Below are 22,075 nucleotides of genomic sequence, written 5' to 3'. Positions count from 1 at the left end.
TCTTTGGGCAAGTGAAGGATAAGAGATGTTACAGTATGGATGAAAGTTTGAGGAGGGGAAGTGGCAGGGACAGTAGCGAAATATCTTCATGTAATACAATACAGAAATTTAAATTAACAGAGTTTTTCTTAGGATGTGGGTGGTACTTGTCAACGCATTCTTTTGGATTTCTCTGAGACATGGTTCTCCTGGGATATTATCTAGATGTTTCTTATCTAGGGCACATAATTAGTTTATCCTCTATCTCATTTTATTCATTTAATTCATCTACTTATCACTGAGTTGTTATGACCTGAGGGCATTCACTTCAGTTCTAGTATACAACTATCAGACCAGATTTACTTCTCATTGTGTAGACATTAATAGAAGCACCTTGAAGTTAACCTATTCCTAGTATTGATAATCAAGAGATACCACCTACTTTATGTAGTACTAACACAATAGATATTAGTTTTGTTGACACAATTAGTGTTATAGAATATTCTGATGTGCTGCATAATTAATTGACTAATGTTAAAAATTGTATGTCCTTTCTGTCATCAGGCATAAACATAGTAGGCTGACAGTATTTAATTTATTATGGCATTGCATCTCTTGTGTGATTATTAGCTAAGTTTCTCTTCACACTATGATGGATTTATTGGGAGCTACATCTCTTCTAAGTTGGTATAGGATGAGTGGAAAATATAGACTTTCCTATAAAACAAATACAGGTGCAATACGGAATTTCCAGTACCATTGATCCTAAATCCTCGTGGATTCTAAATCCTTACAGATTAAACATGTCTGGCTAGTGACAAGATGTAAAAGGTCATTATAGGAAAACAGAAAAGTCAGGGAGATGAGACAGTGCATGCTTTCAGCCAGAGACTGGAGGATATCAGTGAATGACTTTATGTCAATCTGTCAGGTGACCCTTTACTGGATGTGTTCTAGAATGTCTATGTGTGCAGCAGCAGCAGCAGCAGCAGCAGCACCATCTCTGATATGAGAGCAATACAAATCTCAGGTGGGCCTTAATTGAGCTTTTTAGCCACTGCTAAAAATAAAATAGAATAATAAAATGAAAGGCAGCGAGCTGGCAGAAACATTAGAATGCCGGGCAAAATGCTGGCCAGCTCCTATCAACCTGTTCAACCCATGCCAGCATGAAAAACAGACAGTAAATGATGATGATGATGATGATGATGATGACTTAGATGTTTCTCTAATCATCAAGGCTTTTGATGTTCCTCTACTTTGATCACTTGGAGTTTTTATAAGACATTCTTTCATTAAACTAATACTTAATCAAAACTTAAATCAGTATAGCTAATGCTAACATCAGCTCAATATGGCTGTCTTTGATCTACAGATGTAGCATTACATGTACATATCACCTGTAAACTGGATTTTAGAATTAAAATCCTTAATTAAGAAATAAAAATATCTAGTTTAAATCCAGCCAGCTGTTATGTATATGTCTAGGAATAATACATCTACAACAATCAGAGATCAAACAGATTAAAATGTAGTATAGATGTAAATAATTAGATATATTTTATCTATAGAGTTGAGGTAAAAAGAAAATTATGATTATATTTAACAATAACTTATCTGATATATTTAATGTATCAAAATTTTCTGGTTTGCTTTCCAGGGTTTTGTTCCGGAAGTTTACAAAGCAGTCAACCATGATTGCTATAAGAACCAAAAGGAGCTTTGTCAAATGTGATACCCTTTATTTGTACTAGCATCCAACTCTAATAAAGAAAAGAAGAAAGAACGTGTGAGAGTTGCAGAAACTTTGCCAAATTTATAACAATTATTATTAGAAAACATTATTATAATTATTGTTGTTGTAATTGTTAATGACATTACTAATATTTGTAATTGATGTGTTATTCCAGGAATATATCAATATTTTCTGATGGTCAAATTTTTTAAAGCATTTGAAGAAAAGACAGGCATTATCACCATAACAAAAGCAAAATGACACAAAAATGAGATTTTATTCAAAGATGATTATATTTTTATTTTAGTTTTTATTTCTGTTATTATTTATATTATTGTTATTGATGTTGTTTTTGTCAACATTTGCAAGAAATATTCTCCAATCTTTTATTTATTCTTCTCATTAATTCCTGAAAAAAATCATAAAGAAACTCAGTTCTCAAGAGAAGGAAAATAAGTATTAAAAAGTACAGAAATATAACCAACAGTAAAATTAAAATTGCCAGAAAACAAAGAAAGAAAGACTCCCTAGAATTTACTTTAACATCAGAGGATAATCTACAAGAGTGGTATCTGTCACACTTAGTGTGACTCAACATGAACATCTTTGAATCTATGATATCTGTCCGATACTTGATTGCTTCAGTTTTGTGTGCCACATGTTGTTCAATGCCACATCTTGTCGACCTAATTACAGGAGCTGAACACAAGCACCACGGTTCCACTACACAGAGTTCAAACAACAACAGTGGAGCAAGTTCCAACAACGAACAAAGTCACAAGTCCTTCTCCTCACCGTCCACCTCTCAAGAGACTCATCGACAGTCAAAACAATATTCAGAGACTATTTACCATCACTATGCCAAAATTGGCCAATCACTGGATAGACAACCTCAACAGTTAAAAATTGGCGCCTTAACGGATACACTGTCAAACAACCAGCAAATTGATAACAGAACAATGACAAACATAAACCTGTCTTCCATGCCATTTTCATCTTCATCAAACATGTCTGTCAACAAAACAATAGTCAATGTATTGGGTTCGATATCTGTCAACAACAGCAGCAATGTCACTCAAGTTGAAGAGGACTTGCCGGTAGCGTCCATGTCACCCCCGGAAGACATCGCCGTACACAAAGACTTACCCCTTCCTTTGCTCATTGCCAGCCCTGTAGCAGCAGTGAGCATCATCATTTTCGTGTGCATCGCCTACTACTGCCACTCATCGCAGCTGGACGCACGTGCACGACAATTAGCTCTGAAGTACGCTGTCATCTCAACAGAGCCACCAGTCTGCAGCCGAGGGGTGCCATCCACTTCCAGTGTCGACATGGACCTCATCAGAAAGCCCTCATTGCGACCAAGTACTAGTAGGACTTCAACTCCTAACCAGACCCCAGATGGTTCAAAACGAGGCAGCATCAACTGGGTTGCTATTGGTGACCAGGAAGTCATAACTTATACAGCAGCACGACGACATTCCACATTCATTCTATAAACACTTTCTCATATATCATCATCATCATCATCATCATCATTATCATCATAATTATTATTATCTATTACTCTAAGTGAATGCAGACGGCCAAAACAATAGTATATCACAATAATTACATAAATGTTTAATTTCCCTCTTGGTTTTCCCTTTAAATTTGTAACAGGGTCAATTCTAATTGTATTTTCCAGTACACCAGTATCAATAAACTAAATACTTCTCCTACCCTTTAAATATGTGGCCTTGGGCAAATGTGAAAAATCATCAGCATTAGCACCATCATCATTATCATCATCATCAACATCATCATCATCATCATCATCATCATCATCATGTTTATTATTATTATTATTATTATTATTATTATTATTATTATTATTATTATTCCGCCAAGGTCAACTTTACCTTTCATCCTTATGGGGTCGATAAAATAAGTACCAGTTGTGTAATGGGGTCGATGTACTCGACTATCCCCTCCCCTAAATTTCAGGCCTTGTGCCTATAGTAGAAAGGATTACTAGAAATCATCATCATCATTATCATCATCATCATCATCATCATCACCATCATCATCATTATTATCATTATTATTATTATTATTATTATTATTATTATTATTATTATTATTATTATTATTATTATTATCATTATATTAAGGTGGCATTACATTCTCAGTTCAAGTTCTGCCAAGGCCAACTTTACCTTTCATCCCTCTTAGGGTGATAAAATAAAGTACCAGTTTACGTACTGGGGTCAATATAACTGACTAGTCCCCTACCGCAAATTTCAGGCTTTGTGCCTAAATTAGAAATAATTACTATTATTGCAATTATTATTGTTATTATCATTATTGTGTTTTCACCCATTTGGATGGACATGCTTTGGTTCATTCCATGAAATTTCCATTTTATACTATGTGCAGCTGAAGAAAATTATTTCTTTTTGAATAATTTTCTTCAAAGAATTTTTCTGGAACATTTTGGATGTTTCCCTATACTAGGAAGACACAAGGTCTGTCAGTTTTGGACATTTTTAAGCAATTATATTTTGTTTACATTCGACTTAAATGGCTTCCTGCCAGAAAATATATAATGCCCACGAAAATGAAATGAATGTAACAACACGCAAAAAAAAAAAAAGAAAAGGATAAATTAAATAACACAGCAGGATATATATAGATTCATGTGGAAAAAAATATCAACTTCTTGACAGAAAAAAGTGACAATGATTCTAACAATTCCAATCATATGGTTAACAACATCAATAACAATGGACACACCACACACACACACACACAAACACTTTTTTTGTCAAATGCAGATATGAGTGAAATCAGCTTTTCTTTTATTAACACCACCAGTAACAGACAGATGCTGCACATTCATCACCTTGTTGGGAAAAAGTTTGCTTGAAAGAGTTATGCGACCCAAAAGGGAAAGTTTTTTTGTCACACCTCTTTAGCAATGAGTGTGAGAGGAGGAAGATTACATATCTCTTCATTGCCAAGAACGGGGAAAATTTCTTTATGTCTCCAAGGGAACAATTGCAGTTCTCCCTAACTGAGATGTGGAATGATATCTCCTCTATTGGTCAGGGTAGAAATTATAGGGCCTTGTGCCTAGTTTTCAAAACTGATGAAGAGAAGTGTAAGGCACACTGGTACTACAGGTATATAAGTAAGGATCATTTGAGAGTTTTCTATTCTGAAGAACTTGAGAAACAGTGAAAAGGAGACCAGCTGAGCCAACAACAACAACAGCAAGTCCCAGAACAATTTTCAAAGTACCACCAGTTGCACCACTGCTTGCAACTCTGAGGATTATTGAAAATAATTTCATCATCAGTCCCAGAAGCTGCCAATCTAGTGCCACACTCTAAGTATTTTATTTTTAACTGTCCCTGACAGTTTCCCACTTTTCTCTAGTCTTTATCACCTCTTCATTATTGCAGAGCAATGGGGCAAGACTGAAGCTCAGAGTTTTTGGCTTGTCATGTTCTGGCATATGAGGCACCTGAGCTTCTCAGTATCCTACTTCATTAACAGCCTCTGGTGCTGATGGTACTGAAGGTGAAACAATTTTGTTTGCTTTCCCTGTCTATCCTTGGGACTATATTTCAGTGCTACTCTCAAAATTGCAGTTGCAGAAGAAGTAGTCATGGTTTTCACTTCAGTGACCTACTGTTGTCTTATTCTTAATCTTCTTTGAGGCAGAAAGTTCTTAGTGGCCTTTACCACTACACATGTAGAAACTGAGCTCTCTACCTATGCAGCAGCAATTTGGTTGACCTGTTTACTCCTTTAATGGATTTCAACTCCAGTATATCTTACGGTCATTAAGAGTCATCTTGACCTCCAGGTCCATGTAGATCCATCCAGCTATTTGCTGTGAATCATCTCCACACTCACTACATCGTTGTTGCCCTGAGATGAAGATAAACCAATGATTAAAATCCATGTCAGTATCTCTGGTTGTGATCCTCTTGTATTCCTAAGACCCATATTTGGCAGTAATAGTTTGTGTGCCAATATGTACTACACCAGTTCTACTTCTCTCTCCTCTGTCTCCTCACGTGATTCCCATTCTTAAAGACCAGCAAACACTTCTGTATATTCTGCCTTGGTCAAGGGAGCACAGTCTGCCACACATCAGTCAGAAATTCCTTCAGATTTTCTTTTGAGGGCGTATGGTAACCTTCCCCATTGTTTCAAAAACAGAGGTATGTTATCTTCTATCTCTTCCTTTCCATTATCTGTTTCAACATACCCCGTCCATTCCTTCTCCTTTTCACTGAGCTGGCTCAAATCAAGTTGCTCATATTGTCCCACATTTATAGACTGTGTTGTTTGTGGTGGTGATACTAGTGGTAATGATGTTGCCATTGTTTGTACTTTTCCTTTCAGAATAGTATTTTTAATACTATTCTTATTGTGTCTTCCATTGTACAAAATTAAGTGTTTAAGCTTCAAGCTGTCTCTTTGATCTGTTACATCATCTGGTTTTGTTTTGTTTGTTTTTTATCTCCTTTGAAATTTTGTTTTTCAATTTGTTTCTTTTTAAAATTTTGGGGACATGTTTATGTTATTGAGGCTACTGCTACCACATTTGATGTAAACATCTCTTCCTGCTAGTTATAGCCATCTTGCAATGCATATTAATATTGTAAATGGCTATTTACCAAAAATAGTTAAACATCTAATGACAAACCTTTCTGCTGTTCCAGTTAATAGGGATGACTCTCAAACAATCCAAAAACTTTCTGTTAAAACTAGAACAAAAATATTACTTGTCTTCATAAAGTAATCCAGTTTCAAATTATTTTTCACAGAAATCTCTCATCTCAGAGGCATCCATTTTCTTCAGCATAATAATAATAATAATAATAATAATAATAATAATAATAATAATAATAATAATAATAATAGTAATAAGGGGCAAGCACTGTAAAGTTCCTTATAACTTAAATTCACGAAATGATTTTGATTCCTGATCAAAGCTATTTTTTCATTTCCCTGACACTATGCATGCTCTTAGGAAAGACACAACCATCACATATGTTCATTATCCCTTTCTTAAAAAGAAAAACAAAATAGACAACCTTTATGCCTTGTCAAAGAAAAATTAAATAACAATAGTAACAATATTCTTTATGATAATAAATAATAATGTCTTCTCCAGAAATCTTGAAAATGTAACTCAGATTCCCAAAATGCTGAATTCCAGAAGTTTTATTTGCAAATTGCTTCAAAATTAATTTTAATGAAGAGATGTTTTGTACGGTTTTGTGCGGGACAAAATAAATTTTTCAGGGACGGGATTTTTTTCCCCAATTTATTATTTTTATTTGTTGTCATTATAGGAGGGTGTCATGGAGTAAAATCAAAGCAAGGAAAACATAAAGATTTTTTTTTATAAAATATGCAAATGAATATATACAAAAAACTTCAGACCCACTCCAAACAAAATTGCTGTATTGATAAAAGAGAAAAATATTTAAATATAAACACAACCCTAACACACCTCTCAAAAATATGAATTTCACTCTATTTTACTTTCCAAACAAAGCCTTCCCATCTTGGTTCAATGAATTTATTGTAGCTTGCTTTACAAAGTCTTTATAACATTTCTTCCACTTGCATCATTTTCAAAAATTAATATATATGTATGTATGTATATATGTATATATATATATATATATATATATATATATATATATATATATATATATATATATATATATATATATATATATATATATATATATATACACATATATATATATATATATATATATATACATACATACATATGTATATACATATATACGTACATACATACATACATACATAAATACATACATATATATATATATAATATAAATAACATATATATATATATATCATTCATTCATTCATAAATATAAATACACATACACGAATGTGTGTGTGTGTATATAGTTATATATCTATAAATATATACATATGATATATTATTATTATATTACATTATATTATATCACAAAGGGTCAGTTTCTACTGCAAGAGGAAACTTATAAGTAACTGTTACCCTTTACAATATAAAATATGAGAATCCATTCTATATTTTGTATCAAGTTCTACATTTGATAATGTTTATTCACAGTATAACAAACAACCATAAATGTCATGTATGTCAAACATTCACAATAATACACACATACACATATTTATGCATATATATGTGTGTGTGTGTGTGTGTGTGTGTGTGTGTGTGTGTGTGTATGTATGTATATGTATGTATACATATATGTATGTGTGTGTATGTATGTATGTATGTTTGTATGTATATGTATGTATATATATATATAAATATATATATATATATGTAATATTGGTTCCAAATTTTTGGCAAAAAACCAGCAGTTTTGGAGGCAGGGCATAGTTGACTACATTAACCCCAGTGTTTAAATGTTGCATATTTTATCAACACTAAAAGGATGAAAGGCAAAATTTCAACTCAGAATCCTAAGACAATGAAACGTTGCTAAACATTTTGCCTGATGTACTAACAATTCTGCCAGTTTGCTGAATGTTAATATTATGATTAATGGTTAAGGCAGCAAGCTGGCTGAATCATTAGTTTGCATGTCAGACAAAATGCTTGGTGGCATTTCTTCCATCTCTTTGTGTTCTGAGTTCATATTCTGCCAAGGTCAGATTTGCCTTTCATCCTTTTAGGGTCGATAAAATAAGTATCAACTGAACACTGAGGTCAATGTAATCAACTAACCCCCACTCCCTACAATTGCTGGCTTTGTACCGAAATTTGAAAGCATTATTATTCAGATGATAATTATTGCAATTAAGGTGGTGAGCTGGCAGAATCACTATGTAGTGAACAAAATGTTTTGTAGCATTTCTTCTAGAGCTTTACATTCAGAATTCAAATTCCACAAAGGTTATTTTTCCTATTTTGGGTCACTAAAATAAGTACCACTTGACCTCTGTCTCCCAAAAGTTGCCAGCTTCATACCGAAAATTGAAACCATTATTATTATTATCATTATTAAAATTATCATTATTATTATTATGATTACTACTACTACTACTACTACTACTACTACTTCTATTAAGGCAAAATCATCAGCACATTGGGCAAAATGCTTATTAGCATTTTGTCCATCTTTGCGTTTTGAGTTCAAATTCTGCCAACGTCAACTTTGTCTTTCATACTTTCAGGGTCTATAAATTAAGCCAATGTAAACCATTTACCCACTCCCCAGAAATTGCTGGCCTTGTACTAAAATTTGAAACCATTATTATTATTATTACTACTTATATTTTGGTCAAGTCAGTCCCTTGCAACTCTGGAGTTTTGCCTGTGTTTTCACAAGGTGACCGTGAAAGTTATGACTTATTTCATGGCCATGTAAACACACAAACAGAACTCCAGAGAAGTAAGAGACTGGTTTGGCCAACATAGAAATAGATTTAATCTCTACTATAGTATGGTGTACTCTTTCTTCCAACAGTCAACACTAAACAAGTATATATATATATATATATATATATATATATATATATATATATATATAAGCATATATATATAAGTATAACTATTTATACATATACATATAATACAAAAAAAACAGACTAAATGAGTGTTCTATTAAAATATGTTATATATATATAAACTGTCCTCACAGCCTTCCTGCATTGCCGAATTCCCTTACTTTCTGTGTGTGTATGTGTATATGTATATATATATATATATATATATATATATATATATATATATATATATATATATATATATGTATGTATGTATGTATGTATGTATGTGTGTATGTATGTTCATAGTAAAGGCTATTTGCCAACATAATGTGGCTCTCATGGAAGGGACAATGTTACTGTTGTTTAGCCACAAGAAACATCATTTCTAGCTGTCTATATGACACAATATCTGTGTCCTTATATTTTCAAACAGGGAGTTCAGCATACATATAGTCACATATAAAAAAAAGTATACATATATTCTTGTGTGTGTGTGTGTGTGTGTGTGTGTGTGTGTGTGTGTGTGTGTGTGTGTGCGTGCGTGCGTGCGTGCGTGCGTGCGTGTGCATGTGCATGTACAATTTCAATATGTAAATTGTTGTAAATGTCGAGTTGTGTCCCTTGAACAGTGATTATAAGATAACTACCAAACTGAAGTATATATGGTCAATGCAACTGACTTTGAAGGTGGTTCTTCAATATGGCCACAATCCAATGACTGAAGCCAGCAAAAGAGTATATCCTCAATAAACATAGAATAACTTGGCAAATTTTAACAATTGTAAACTTCCTTCTAGATTTTATTCTATATTTAACTCAAAATCAATTACTTAATTCAGCTTTTAAATCTGATGCTAAATGGTATGAATTCATGTGCGTCTTTTGTATAGATGATTTACAGCATATAAACATAAGCATACACACACACACACGTTTATTTATTTTATTTATTTATTCATCTGTATATACATATATGTATGTTTTAATATATATATGCATACATACATACATACATACACACACACATATATATATATATATATGTTTACACATTTATTTATATACATATATATATGCATACATACACATATACATATGTAATGTGTGTATATGTATGTGTATATATCTACATGCATACTTACATACATTCATACATACACGCTAACACACATGCACACACACACACACACACACACACACACACACACACACACACATAAATGTACATGTATCTATATATTTCATAAGATTCTATTCAAGATCAACATACTACACATCAATGACAAAAATACATTCACTTTCACATGTATGTATGTATGTATGTAGACATGTATTACATATGCAGCTACATCTAAATTGATGCATGCCTGACAACTGTTATGGATTTTAATCCATTAACAGAATTTCACATATGTCTTTTGTAGAGGTTGCTTTTATCATTCCAAAAGAAGGAAACTCAAAAATCATATACTATTATAGCTGGTGATCAAGTTAAAATGACTGTAGATGGGACTGATAGGAATACTAAAAAATCTTTATTAAATAACTTAAAAGTAAGACTATCATGCATGCTGGCTGATGGCTCTCTCTGACTGATACACCTACAATAATTTCAGTCAGCTTTTCATTCTACTTTTTCCTCACAATGTGCAGAAATTTGAGTATGGATTAAAATCTGCTGTTAAAACACACATAATGCGAATATGTGTTTGATTAAAAAGAATACAATATTGGCAGACATTGGTATATGTGTGTGTACGTGTATATATATGCATGTGTGTGTGTGTGTATGTATATATATATATATATATATATATATATATATATGTGTGTATGTATGTATGTATGTATGTATGTATGTATGTATGTATATTAGGTCGTCAAGTGTGAAATTTGTAGCAAAGAAAATAAGTTTGCTAATGTTTTATAGATACAAGGAATAGTTTTATTCATCAAAGTATGCACCCATATTGTCAATACACTTTTGCCATTTCAGTGGTAGCTTGTCCAACCCAGAACTGTAAAAGCCCGGCAATCTAGAGTCAATAAAATCATGGAAGGCCTGTTTTACGGCATCGTCGGAATTAAAATTTTTTCCTATTAAAAATGTTATCCAAATTCTGGAAGAAGTGGTAGTCAGTGGGGGCAAGAATAAGTGAGTATGGTGGATGATGGAGATATTCCAACTCCAACTCCTGTAGTTTCGCCAATGTCATTTTTGCGATGTGTGGTCTAGCGCTGTCTTGCAGAAAAATAGGAATGGATCTGTTGACTAATCTAGGCTGCTTTTTTGTAAGTTTCTGCATCATTTGGTCCAGTTGGCTGCAGTATACTTTGGCCTTGATTGACGAGCCAGGTTTAATGAAATAATAATGGATCATACCTGCGCCAGACCACCAGACACACACCATCAGCTTTTGATGAATTTTATTTTTTAGACTGTTTTGGTGGCTTGTCTTTGTCCAACCATTTTGTTTCTGGTCAACTGCATTGCTCATTTGTGAGGTCAAAGTTACCAGAACGAAATTTTGCAAACTAATTTGATACTGTCATTAATATTCTGAGTTGTCTGTGATGCTGTATTTCCAAGAAAGAACTCACATTTCAAAACTGTATGAATTTCCGACTTAACCATCTCTAAACAAAAATAGCAAAAAACGGTTTATAAATACTTTATAAAGTGCAGAATGAGTTAGAATAAAGAAATAATAAAAAATAAAGACTGTTAAAATATAATAATGGCGCAAAATGAGCAGCTGTCATACTTGACAACCTAATCTATATATATATATATATATATAATCATAAATATATAGGGATTGACAGTAACCTGTTTTGAAATCAGTAGTTCTTTGACTGCTATTTCTGAATTCTCAGTATGTTGGAGAAGCAGGTTACTGTCAATCCCTATATATTTATGATTATAAATGTTTTTTACCGAAAAGGTTTTTTCATACTGAGCTACCCGGCAAAATTGTTAATTACTAATTTTATTACTAATTGACGATTCCCTGCCCTGCATATCTATATATATATATATATATATATATATATATATATATATATATATATATATATATATATATAAAATGTGTGTGTATATGTGTATGCATGTATATATATATATATATATATGGGTGGGGGGAATAGTCAGGGATGAGTGTGTGTGTGTGTGCGTATGTGTGTGTGTGTGTGTGTGTGTGTGTGTGTGTGTATGTCTTGCTGTCATGACATCACATATCTGTAAATGAATATCATTTTCCTACAGGTACTGTAGTTTGTATCCAATCTTCTGGGAAAAGAGGTTGAGTCATGGGAAAATATTACCTTGCTTGACAACAGATGATGGATGGTGACAGGAAGAATATCTGTCTCGCCATAGTAAATTTGACTCAATAAATTCTGCCTCAATAAATTCTGATAAGAAAAGTGGATGTTAAAATAATGAATGAAGTATAAAATGCAAGCCTGGGTATTCTTGAAAGCATGGCTGGATAGCTCAGAAGTTCGTTTCATAGCCATGTGGTTTCAGTTTCATTGCCAATACATGGCACCATGGAGAAATGTCTTTTGTTATAAAACCTTCACCTGACCGATGAATCTTGAATGAAATTGGCAGATGGAAATTATATGGAAGTTCATTGTGCGTGTGGATGTCTGTTGGTGTGTTCCCATCTATGTTTTGATATGCTGCATAAAAACAATGTCACTGATATCACCAGATATGTAAGTGTCATTGCTTACATCTGTTGCAAAATATATCTGGCTTGTTGAGACTTTTGTTATTTGAAAGACCAATGAAATGAGTATCTTATTGCCTTATTTTGAAGCAAATAAGGTTAGAGTAAGGTTAGAAAACAGGAAGGATATATAGCAATAGAATACTGCCTCAAAAATTCTCATTCAACCAATGCCGACATGGAGAAAGCAGACATAAAAAGATGACATTGATATACCTATATATATAATATAGCTAGTCGGAGGAAGAGAGAGAGAGTACTCACAATTCTTGCAGACTGGTATGACTGAACCAGCTGGCTCTCATCTTGAATATTTGTACATCAATGTCTGCTCAAAGGTTTGCAACAATATGAAGTAACTAACTTTATATTTTATATTATATATATATTACATACATAGATGCATACACAAATAAATATATATATATATATATATATATACACCCCACACACACACACACACACACACATATATATATATATATATATATATATATATATATATATATATATATATATATATATCATTTAATTCATATAATACACTTTCCTCTGAAGCAACACACACATACACACACAAACGTCAAAATTGCTAAAAGCCTAAAAGAAGAAAGTAACTAATAAAACAACAAAAATAGTAACATCTACAGTAATAAGAATAACAGTTGTTCCCAATAAAAACGCAACATCCAAGACACAGTTGATTCCAAAATAACAAAAGATATTGATGAACTTTTAACTAGTTCATTCTGTTTAAAGTTGGAAGAGGAAGTCAAGTGCCAAATGTTTGGTATATATAACTCCATATATTTTTTGCCAAATCAAACACACTCTATCATATAAACACTAAACATTGATCTTAACTTTGATACGGATTGTTAGTAGTCAGTATCATCAACACTTATGTATATACATGTGGTGATGTATGAATGTGTCAGTGTGTGTGTCTGTGCACGCATGCATGCATGCGTGTGATATACTTATATAAGAGATAAAAGCAGCCACTGCCAGTTTGGTAGAGTTTATTATAGTACAAACATGTAGTGATCAAGTAAGTGCCATATGGTAAAATAAGGGATATACATTAATTGATAAATTGTCTACAACTATGGAAAAGTCATGTTACTAGTAATTTCAAACTAGTTGTTTCGAATATACAAATCAGCCAAGCCTGATGAAAATAAATGCAACTATCTTGTGTGCCACTGAGTGATTTTAAAAACACTAGTAACATGAGGTAACTCATATATATATATATATATATATCGTCGTCATCGTTTAACGTCCACTTTCCATGCTAGCATGGGTTGGACGATTTGACTGAGGACTGGTGAAACCAGATGGCTACACCAGGCTCCAATCTGATTTGGCATATATATATATATATATAGATAGATAGATAGATAGATAGATATATATGCATACATTTATATGTACATATTATATATATATATATATATACACACGCAAACACACAAATACACACACTCACACAGACATGCACGCACGCACACATACACCTAAAGTGATATATTCTGAAATATAGCATCAACAACCAATTGCAAAGAAGGCTTACTTTGAAGTATAATGCATAAATGCATGTGTGTGTGTGTGTCTGTGTCTGTGTCTGTGTATGCGTGTGTATGGATGTGTGCAACAGTGACAAGTCACAGGAGTACAATAAGGAATCTTGAATACCAAACTATAAAAAATTAAATTTCTGAACAATTAAAAATAACCATAATTATGACATGTATATTTTAACAATACATGCCAATCAATTATCAGTTATTGTACTCTTCTTCTCTTTCTTTGCATCTATTTCTTTCTCTCTCTATTTTCTCTTCCTGATTATATTTATATATATATATATATATATATATATATATATATATATATATATATATGTACATAATATATATATAATATATATATATATACACACACATATATATATAAATATATATATATACACACATAGTGTATATATGTGTGTGTGTATATATATATATATATATATATATATATATATATATATATATATATACATACATATATATATATACATAATATATATATATATATATATATATATATATATATATATATATATATATATATACACACACTACATATATAATATACATGGATGCATACATGCATACATACATTACAGACATACACAACATTCATATATAGCAGACATACAAAGATAAATACATGCATGCACATATGCGTGCATGCATGTATGCATACATATGATGACTGAATATGTTTTGCATTACAAAGGACGAAAAGAAAATAACATATCCAATAGGTGTTGCAGAATTCATTTATTTGGAAACAGCTGATGAATTCCTCTGCTACTACTTGGAGATGTTACTGACATGCAGTCACTCAGGCAAGATAAAGATTAATGTAGACTACTGTTGAAGAGTAGTTGTATCAATTCTCATTGATCAATAACAGTCATATTTGCATGAACACAACTTCAATGCTAACATAGGTACTTTGAATTTCCTTGTAGCTGTACCTATCACTGTGTTGCATACTGCAAAAATTGGCTCAACAAAGAACAGGAGAATAAATATTTAGATATTCTAGAAATTTATTCCCTACTAGTCTATAACCATTCTCTTTTAGATGATCGTCTTTTTCAGCATCTGCTTATAGCCTCTCACAGTCACTAAATAGTTTTGCTAATTTTTCTTTCAATCTCTATTATGTCTCCACCTAAACACTTTCTCACTACTAGCACATTTTTCTCTTGTGTACCTTTATGTTGTTTTGTCTATACTTTATGCAAGCTATTGGTAATCTCTCAGTTTCTTTCACAGCTCTTCATGAATGTCTTTTTTCATTTATAATACCAAGCCGTATCAATATTCCATATACGTTTAACAGAAATATCTCCTAATAGTAAGCTGAGCCACTGCACCATGGCTTTTTTTGCTTTTTACTTTAAACTCTGCACATCTTTAAATTCTATTCCTTACGAATTTACTTGATCTACTACTAGGACTCTCTGCTGATAACTATGTCCATTTATACAGTCATTCACTTTGAATATATTATACTTAAACAAATATAAGATTAATTGTTTCCATTTGTGGAAGTGTGTGTGTGTGTGTGTGTGTGTGTGTAATAAGATGTAAAGGGATTAATAAATCCAGGCAGATATCTATAAAGTACTCAGTGTTAAATAAATTTGGTTAAGTATATCAAACAATCAGATACCAATAAATGCAAGTATAATTAACATCCAAGATAATTCTTCATGTATAGCAAGTAAATCCAAATATTGCTTAGAAGAAATTCAAAGCATAAGACAACAAGAGTAAGAATGGAGAAAATCACATCTTTAATTGATGATGAAGCCATACATTACCAACAATCATTTCTATTGTGACAGCATATTTAGATGCAGAGAAAAAGGTGCAAAATACCAGTCAAATTAACATATTCAAAAATATATGCTCGCACAATGTTATCAAGGTAATTCAAAATTAGTTAAATTCAAAGTGAACCAAGAAAATATCTCCAATACATGAACAGATATAAAAAGAACATTAAGAAGAAAAATGATATTCTAATATTAATATCACTATATCACAGTATTGAACAGACTATTCGATGCTGTTATACACCACTGGTCACAATGCATCTCACATTGTTTTAGTTTTCCAATGATGCCACCTCACTGGCTAGGAAGGCAAGCCAACATTCCAACTGAGCAGAATGCCAGTCTGCCGCAGGGTAACTCATTTACGGCTGAATGGTTTGGAGCAAATATAAAGTGAAGTGTTTTACTTAAGATCACAATGCACAGCCAGTCTGGAACTCAAAACTTGATCTCACAATCATGAGTGCAACACTTAGCCACTAGGCCCAGCACCTTTATATATATAAGGTACACACACACACACACACATTATGTATGTATGAATGTTAGTCAATCAAATTCCAGCATGGCCAGATATTCACATTTTATTTTTTATTTATATTTTCACCAGTACTTTCATGTTTTACAACAAACTTCAGGTAAATATTGATATGGCAACAATAATTACAGTAGTAACATCACCTATGTGTATTTATCCTCACTATGTCAATATCTACCTGAAGTTTGTCATAAAACATGAAAGCACTTGTGAAAATAAAGAAGAAAATGTGAAAATTCAGTTATGTTGGAATTTCATTGGCTAATATATTAGCCATACGCATTTTTACTAAATATGTACAAAAGTAAACTATGTATATATATATATATATATATATATATATATATATATATATATATATATATATATATATAGAAAGAGAGAGAGAGAAAGAGAGAGAAAGAGAGAGAGAGAGAGAGAGAGAGAGAGAGAGGAAGAGAGAGAGACAGAGACACAGACAGACAGAAAAATAGATAGACAGATACATTTCTTTTATTAGCCACACAGGGCTTTACACAGAGGGGACAAATACAACGTAGAGCTTTTCTTTTTGGGAGGGGGAAGGAGGAAAAAAAAGATAGATAGATAGATAGATAGATAGATAGATAGATAGATAGATAGATAGATAGATGCATACATACATAAATACATACACACATACATGTTTATAAGATATAATTGTGTGTGTGTGTGTGTGTGTGTGTGTGTGCATTTGTGAATGTACATTATATATTTATATACCAAAGGGAGTAAGTGATTGATTGCCTTTTCCCCATCAGAAGACAATTTTGTGTACATTCTCAATAATAGTGGTGATATTATTTCACACATGCACATAGGAGTTTCATCATATCTGAAGTTCACTCTTCAATATAGGCACCTGAAAATACATACGTACACATTCTTCTTTTGACACTTCCCTCTCTCTTTCTGTCTCTCTCTCATTCAAACATTTTCCCTTTCTTTATTATAACATTTTGCCAAATTTGAGAATTTATATTCATTTATCTTTATAAACTCGCTATTATATTCACAATTAGCATGTCCGTTGAAGCAATTAAGGTGCTCTGAAAGGGAATTTAGCATAATTTAATTGTGATTTTTGTACTGAAAATACTGACAACTTAAATTTCTATGAAACTTTATTGTGACTACAATGTGATTTAATATGAACTTTGATATGATCTTAGCTTGTTTTTAGTGTAGCACAAGTTTGATTTTACTGACTGGATTGTTTTATTGAATGGTTCATGGTAGTGGGGTGCATGCATTTACATGTACACATACACACATTCACAAAACCATGAATACACACAATGCTACTGCAGTTTGACATCAATCTCAATATTTTTGTCTCTCAATTCAGTGGCAGATTAAAACAATTCATGGTTATATTCAAATATGAATTAGAAGCAGTGCCAGTGTTGTAAACATTATCAAACACACATACTCAATGTATGTGCTTTGCTTGTTCACCAGTAGTTTGCGATTTGAAGCAGTGGCAATGACTCTCTCAAAGCGCCAGGTGTTAAAACAGCTGAAAGTCATAGTCAGGTGAGACAACTTGCCTGGTTATGTATATAAGAGAAACTAAATATATTCACAAGTGTGTTAATATATATTAGTGTTAACATGTCCCTGTTGACAAGCTAACATTTACAGTATTGTTGTAGGGGGTTCAAATTAGAAAGTGTGTAAGTATGTGTGCATGTATGTATATATGAACATACATACATTACATTCATACATACATAGATACATACATACATACATGTGTACATACGTACATACATGCATACATACATACATACATAAAAATATGAGAGAAAGAAAATGAAATTCACCAGACTCTTTTTCACTATGATTGTTTCGACCCATCATGCATTGGTACCTCACAGGTAAGATGCTGTGCAAACAATTGTGGTGCATCATAGGTGCAGATGTGTCTCATCAGACCTGACTTGTCAAAAAGTAGCTCGTTTTTTATTTCCAATTTGCTTGTTTGAACAACAATCCATTTTAGTAGTTGTGGTATGTATTACATACATACATGTGTGTGTGTGTGTGTGTGTGTGTGTGTGTGTGTGTGAGTGTCTGTTTGTGTGTGTTTGTGTGTGTGTGAGAGAGAGAGAGTATATACCTATATCCCTTATATAGATTTTCATTTAGGTTTATGTCTGTATATGTAACTTAGCAAATTTTAAAATGAAAGGTATATATTATATAATTTTATCAGTGTGCATTAGCAGTTGTTGTGTATACATATATACTTATATACTTATATATAAGTATTTTGGCTATAAAAATATAAATGTAAACAATTTGGTTCTTAGTCTGAAGATTTGATAATGTAGCCAAAGGTTACAAATTTAAGAAGTTGTTTCTATATCTTGAGTACTGTATAAAAACCACTTCTATCTCTTCTATGAATTGAGTTCTTTTTCCTAATTAAAATTATCCATACAGTAACACTGTAGACACACACACACACACACACACACACACGCATGCACGCATGCACGCACACACACACACACATACATACATGCATACATACATACATACATACACATATATATATATATATATATATATATATATATATATATATATATATATATATATATATATATATATGTACATGCACATATATACACATGTACATTTATACTAAGTTATGCATATATGCAGGTTTGCAACCATGTCACATTTCAATGCATTTTCATGAAATAAGTTATGTGTGCTGATAGAAGTGCCTGTTTGCATTTTCCATGTGCATCAAGCAACCTTACTAGCTGTATGTTAGCATTATTATTTTATTTTTTTAATCAACAGTTGTATTGTATTCAGTACTTTTTAAACAAATCTTTGAAGATTAAAAACTAGGAGGATATATGTATATATATATATATATATATATATATATATATATATATATATATATATATATATATATATATATATATATATGTATGTATGTATGTATGTATGTGTGTATGTATGTGTGTATGTATATATGTATGTATACTCATATATATGCATATGCATACATACTTAAATACATAAATATATAGACTTGTATGTGTAGTGTGTGTGGAAGAACAAAGTTTTAATCTCACAGATAAATAGATTTAAAAAATGATCACCTGTAATACATGTCTTTATAAACATTTTAATGACTTTATTCCAAATAACCTTTGCTGCTTTAAAAATACACCTTATATATTTTTTTTTCTTATTTTTCTCTCTTAAAAAAAATTTAAGATTTTTCTATTTACAGATTTTTTTTCTTTTGGCAATATTGGGACTTTTTGAGAGGTTTTTTAAAGCCCTCTCCACTAAATTTTAAAATATGTAGCCCAACATGGTGAATTGTGAAAAAAAAAGTTTGTTGTTAATGTTAAATTAAACCTTGTTGCCCAAAGTTATTGAAAAAAGTCATCCATTTTCTGTTTCTACTTTTTCTTAGTAGGTAAGGGCATTATCTTGGTATTTTTAAGAGTTATTTTAAACTCTGTGCTGCATTTTAAATATATATATATATTGTACAGCATGGTAATTGCAAACAAACAAAAAAGTGTTAATTCCAACCTTGCTGCCTCATCCTTAAAACAATGATAATTCTCTTGAATCTCCTGAAAAAAAAGTTAAACTAAATTACAATAAATTCCAACTGCTCACCTCACAATGATTTTAATAAATTCCTGCTGTTTTAACTTTTCTGTTACACTAAACCCAATGCCAACTTTTAATGAAGCCATAGAATTGAAACCATGCAAGTAATCTGTATCTTGGCACACTAGAGTTGAGATCTATAGAAAAAATATTATATATACTATTCAACTACACATCTTTGCACGAATCTTACGGAATTTATATATTTTTTTCTATTCGTGTTTTTTTAGTGTTGTACTTTCAATGGAGTGTGTTTGTATGACTGTATGGAATACATTTGTGCCAGCATAATACATTTGTGAATGTTTGTCTTTGTATTTTGTTTATGTGTTAAGTCACATGAGAGTTTATGGATATGCATATTTGCATAATAGTGTCTGTGTAAGTAACTCAATGTGTGTCTAAGTGCATGCAAAGTGAAATGATATGTATTTGTAGAGGTCATATGATGTTCAGGCTCCACAGAAGGTGATCAGTGATATATGTTTATTGTTAGATTCTCCTTTGCAGTTGAAGAAATTTCTCTAAACAAAATTTTTAAAAAAATTAAAACTGTTGATATTAATTACTGTTGACAAAGTTTTATAAATAACAATTAAATGAAAGCAAAAAATGAACATATATGAGATATTGCTATGATTATAAAGTAATAGATTCTATACATGTTTATGTGTGTATGCATGTCTGTTTTCATAGGTTTAAGTGTAAATAATAAAACATTATCAAATATGAAGTCAGTTTAAATATATGTTTGAAACAATAATTTTGAGATTAAAAAAAGAACAAGAAACCCACTGACAGGATTCCAATCATGTGTCTTTTATTTACTAAGGGTTCTTTTTTTACATTAAAATCTTAACTATTGAATTCTAATAAATAATTAATAATCTTAAGGTTTAGATTTATCAAAGCACCAAATCAAGATAGTCTCTCAAGATGACTCCACTTCTTCATTTCTGTTTTCTTCTTTTCTTGAAAATCTAAACTTCTCTTTACCATCAATTTGAAATTCTTGGGTACAGCTATCTCCTTTGAAGATGGCCTCTTGACCCTCAAATTCTTTTCCAATTGCTGCACAATACTCAGTACTTTTACTCTTCTTCATCTCACTAAACTTGTCTTCAATTTTCTTCAAACAGAGAAGCAAAGTATCCATAGGCACCAAAATGGACTACAGTTACACCATCTTGTTTCTTGGCAGACATGTTGAAGGCTGAATTTTTATCCACTTTACAGGGGTAACACCTGATTTATACAGTCATTACATTGATGACTGTATCAGTACCACTTTGCTCACTAGAGAGCAGCTTGGACTTTTTACATTCTTTTTACATCAATAATTTCCACCTATATCACCTCATCATGAAAAAAAACTATACTTTTTTCTCTCCCTTCTCGGCATTTTTGTCTTTATAATTCTAACCAATCCTTACAGACTGTAGTATCTCATTTCCTTATAGTTTTCATAGTCTCTCCCA

General features: G+C 31.7%; 1 protein-coding gene across 3 annotated transcripts in view; it reads left to right on the top strand.

Annotated features, from left to right (window-relative positions):
- LOC106876578 (uncharacterized) overlaps nucleotides 1-7,199 on the top strand; it is an 89,898-nt gene extending 82,699 nt beyond the window's left edge. For all 3 annotated transcript variants that reach the window (XM_052972752.2, XM_052972751.2, XM_052972753.2), the window contains one exon: nucleotides 1,640-7,199. In XM_052972752.2, coding sequence (XP_052828712.1) covers nucleotides 2,311-3,213 — 903 coding nt within the window. In that variant the 5' untranslated portion in view covers nucleotides 1,640-2,310 and the 3' untranslated portion in view covers nucleotides 3,214-7,199. The remainder of the gene's footprint in view (nucleotides 1-1,639) is intronic.
- Nucleotides 7,200-22,075: the final 14,876 nt, after the last annotated feature.

The sequence above is a fragment of the Octopus bimaculoides genome, chromosome 14 (assembly GCF_046866305.1).
Source record: "Octopus bimaculoides isolate indiv1 chromosome 14, ASM4686630v1, whole genome shotgun sequence".
In the NCBI taxonomy this organism is placed as follows: domain Eukaryota; kingdom Metazoa; phylum Mollusca; class Cephalopoda; order Octopoda; family Octopodidae; genus Octopus; species Octopus bimaculoides.
Note: the sequence above shows the minus strand (reverse complement) of the source record. Positions and strands in the feature narration are given on the sequence as shown.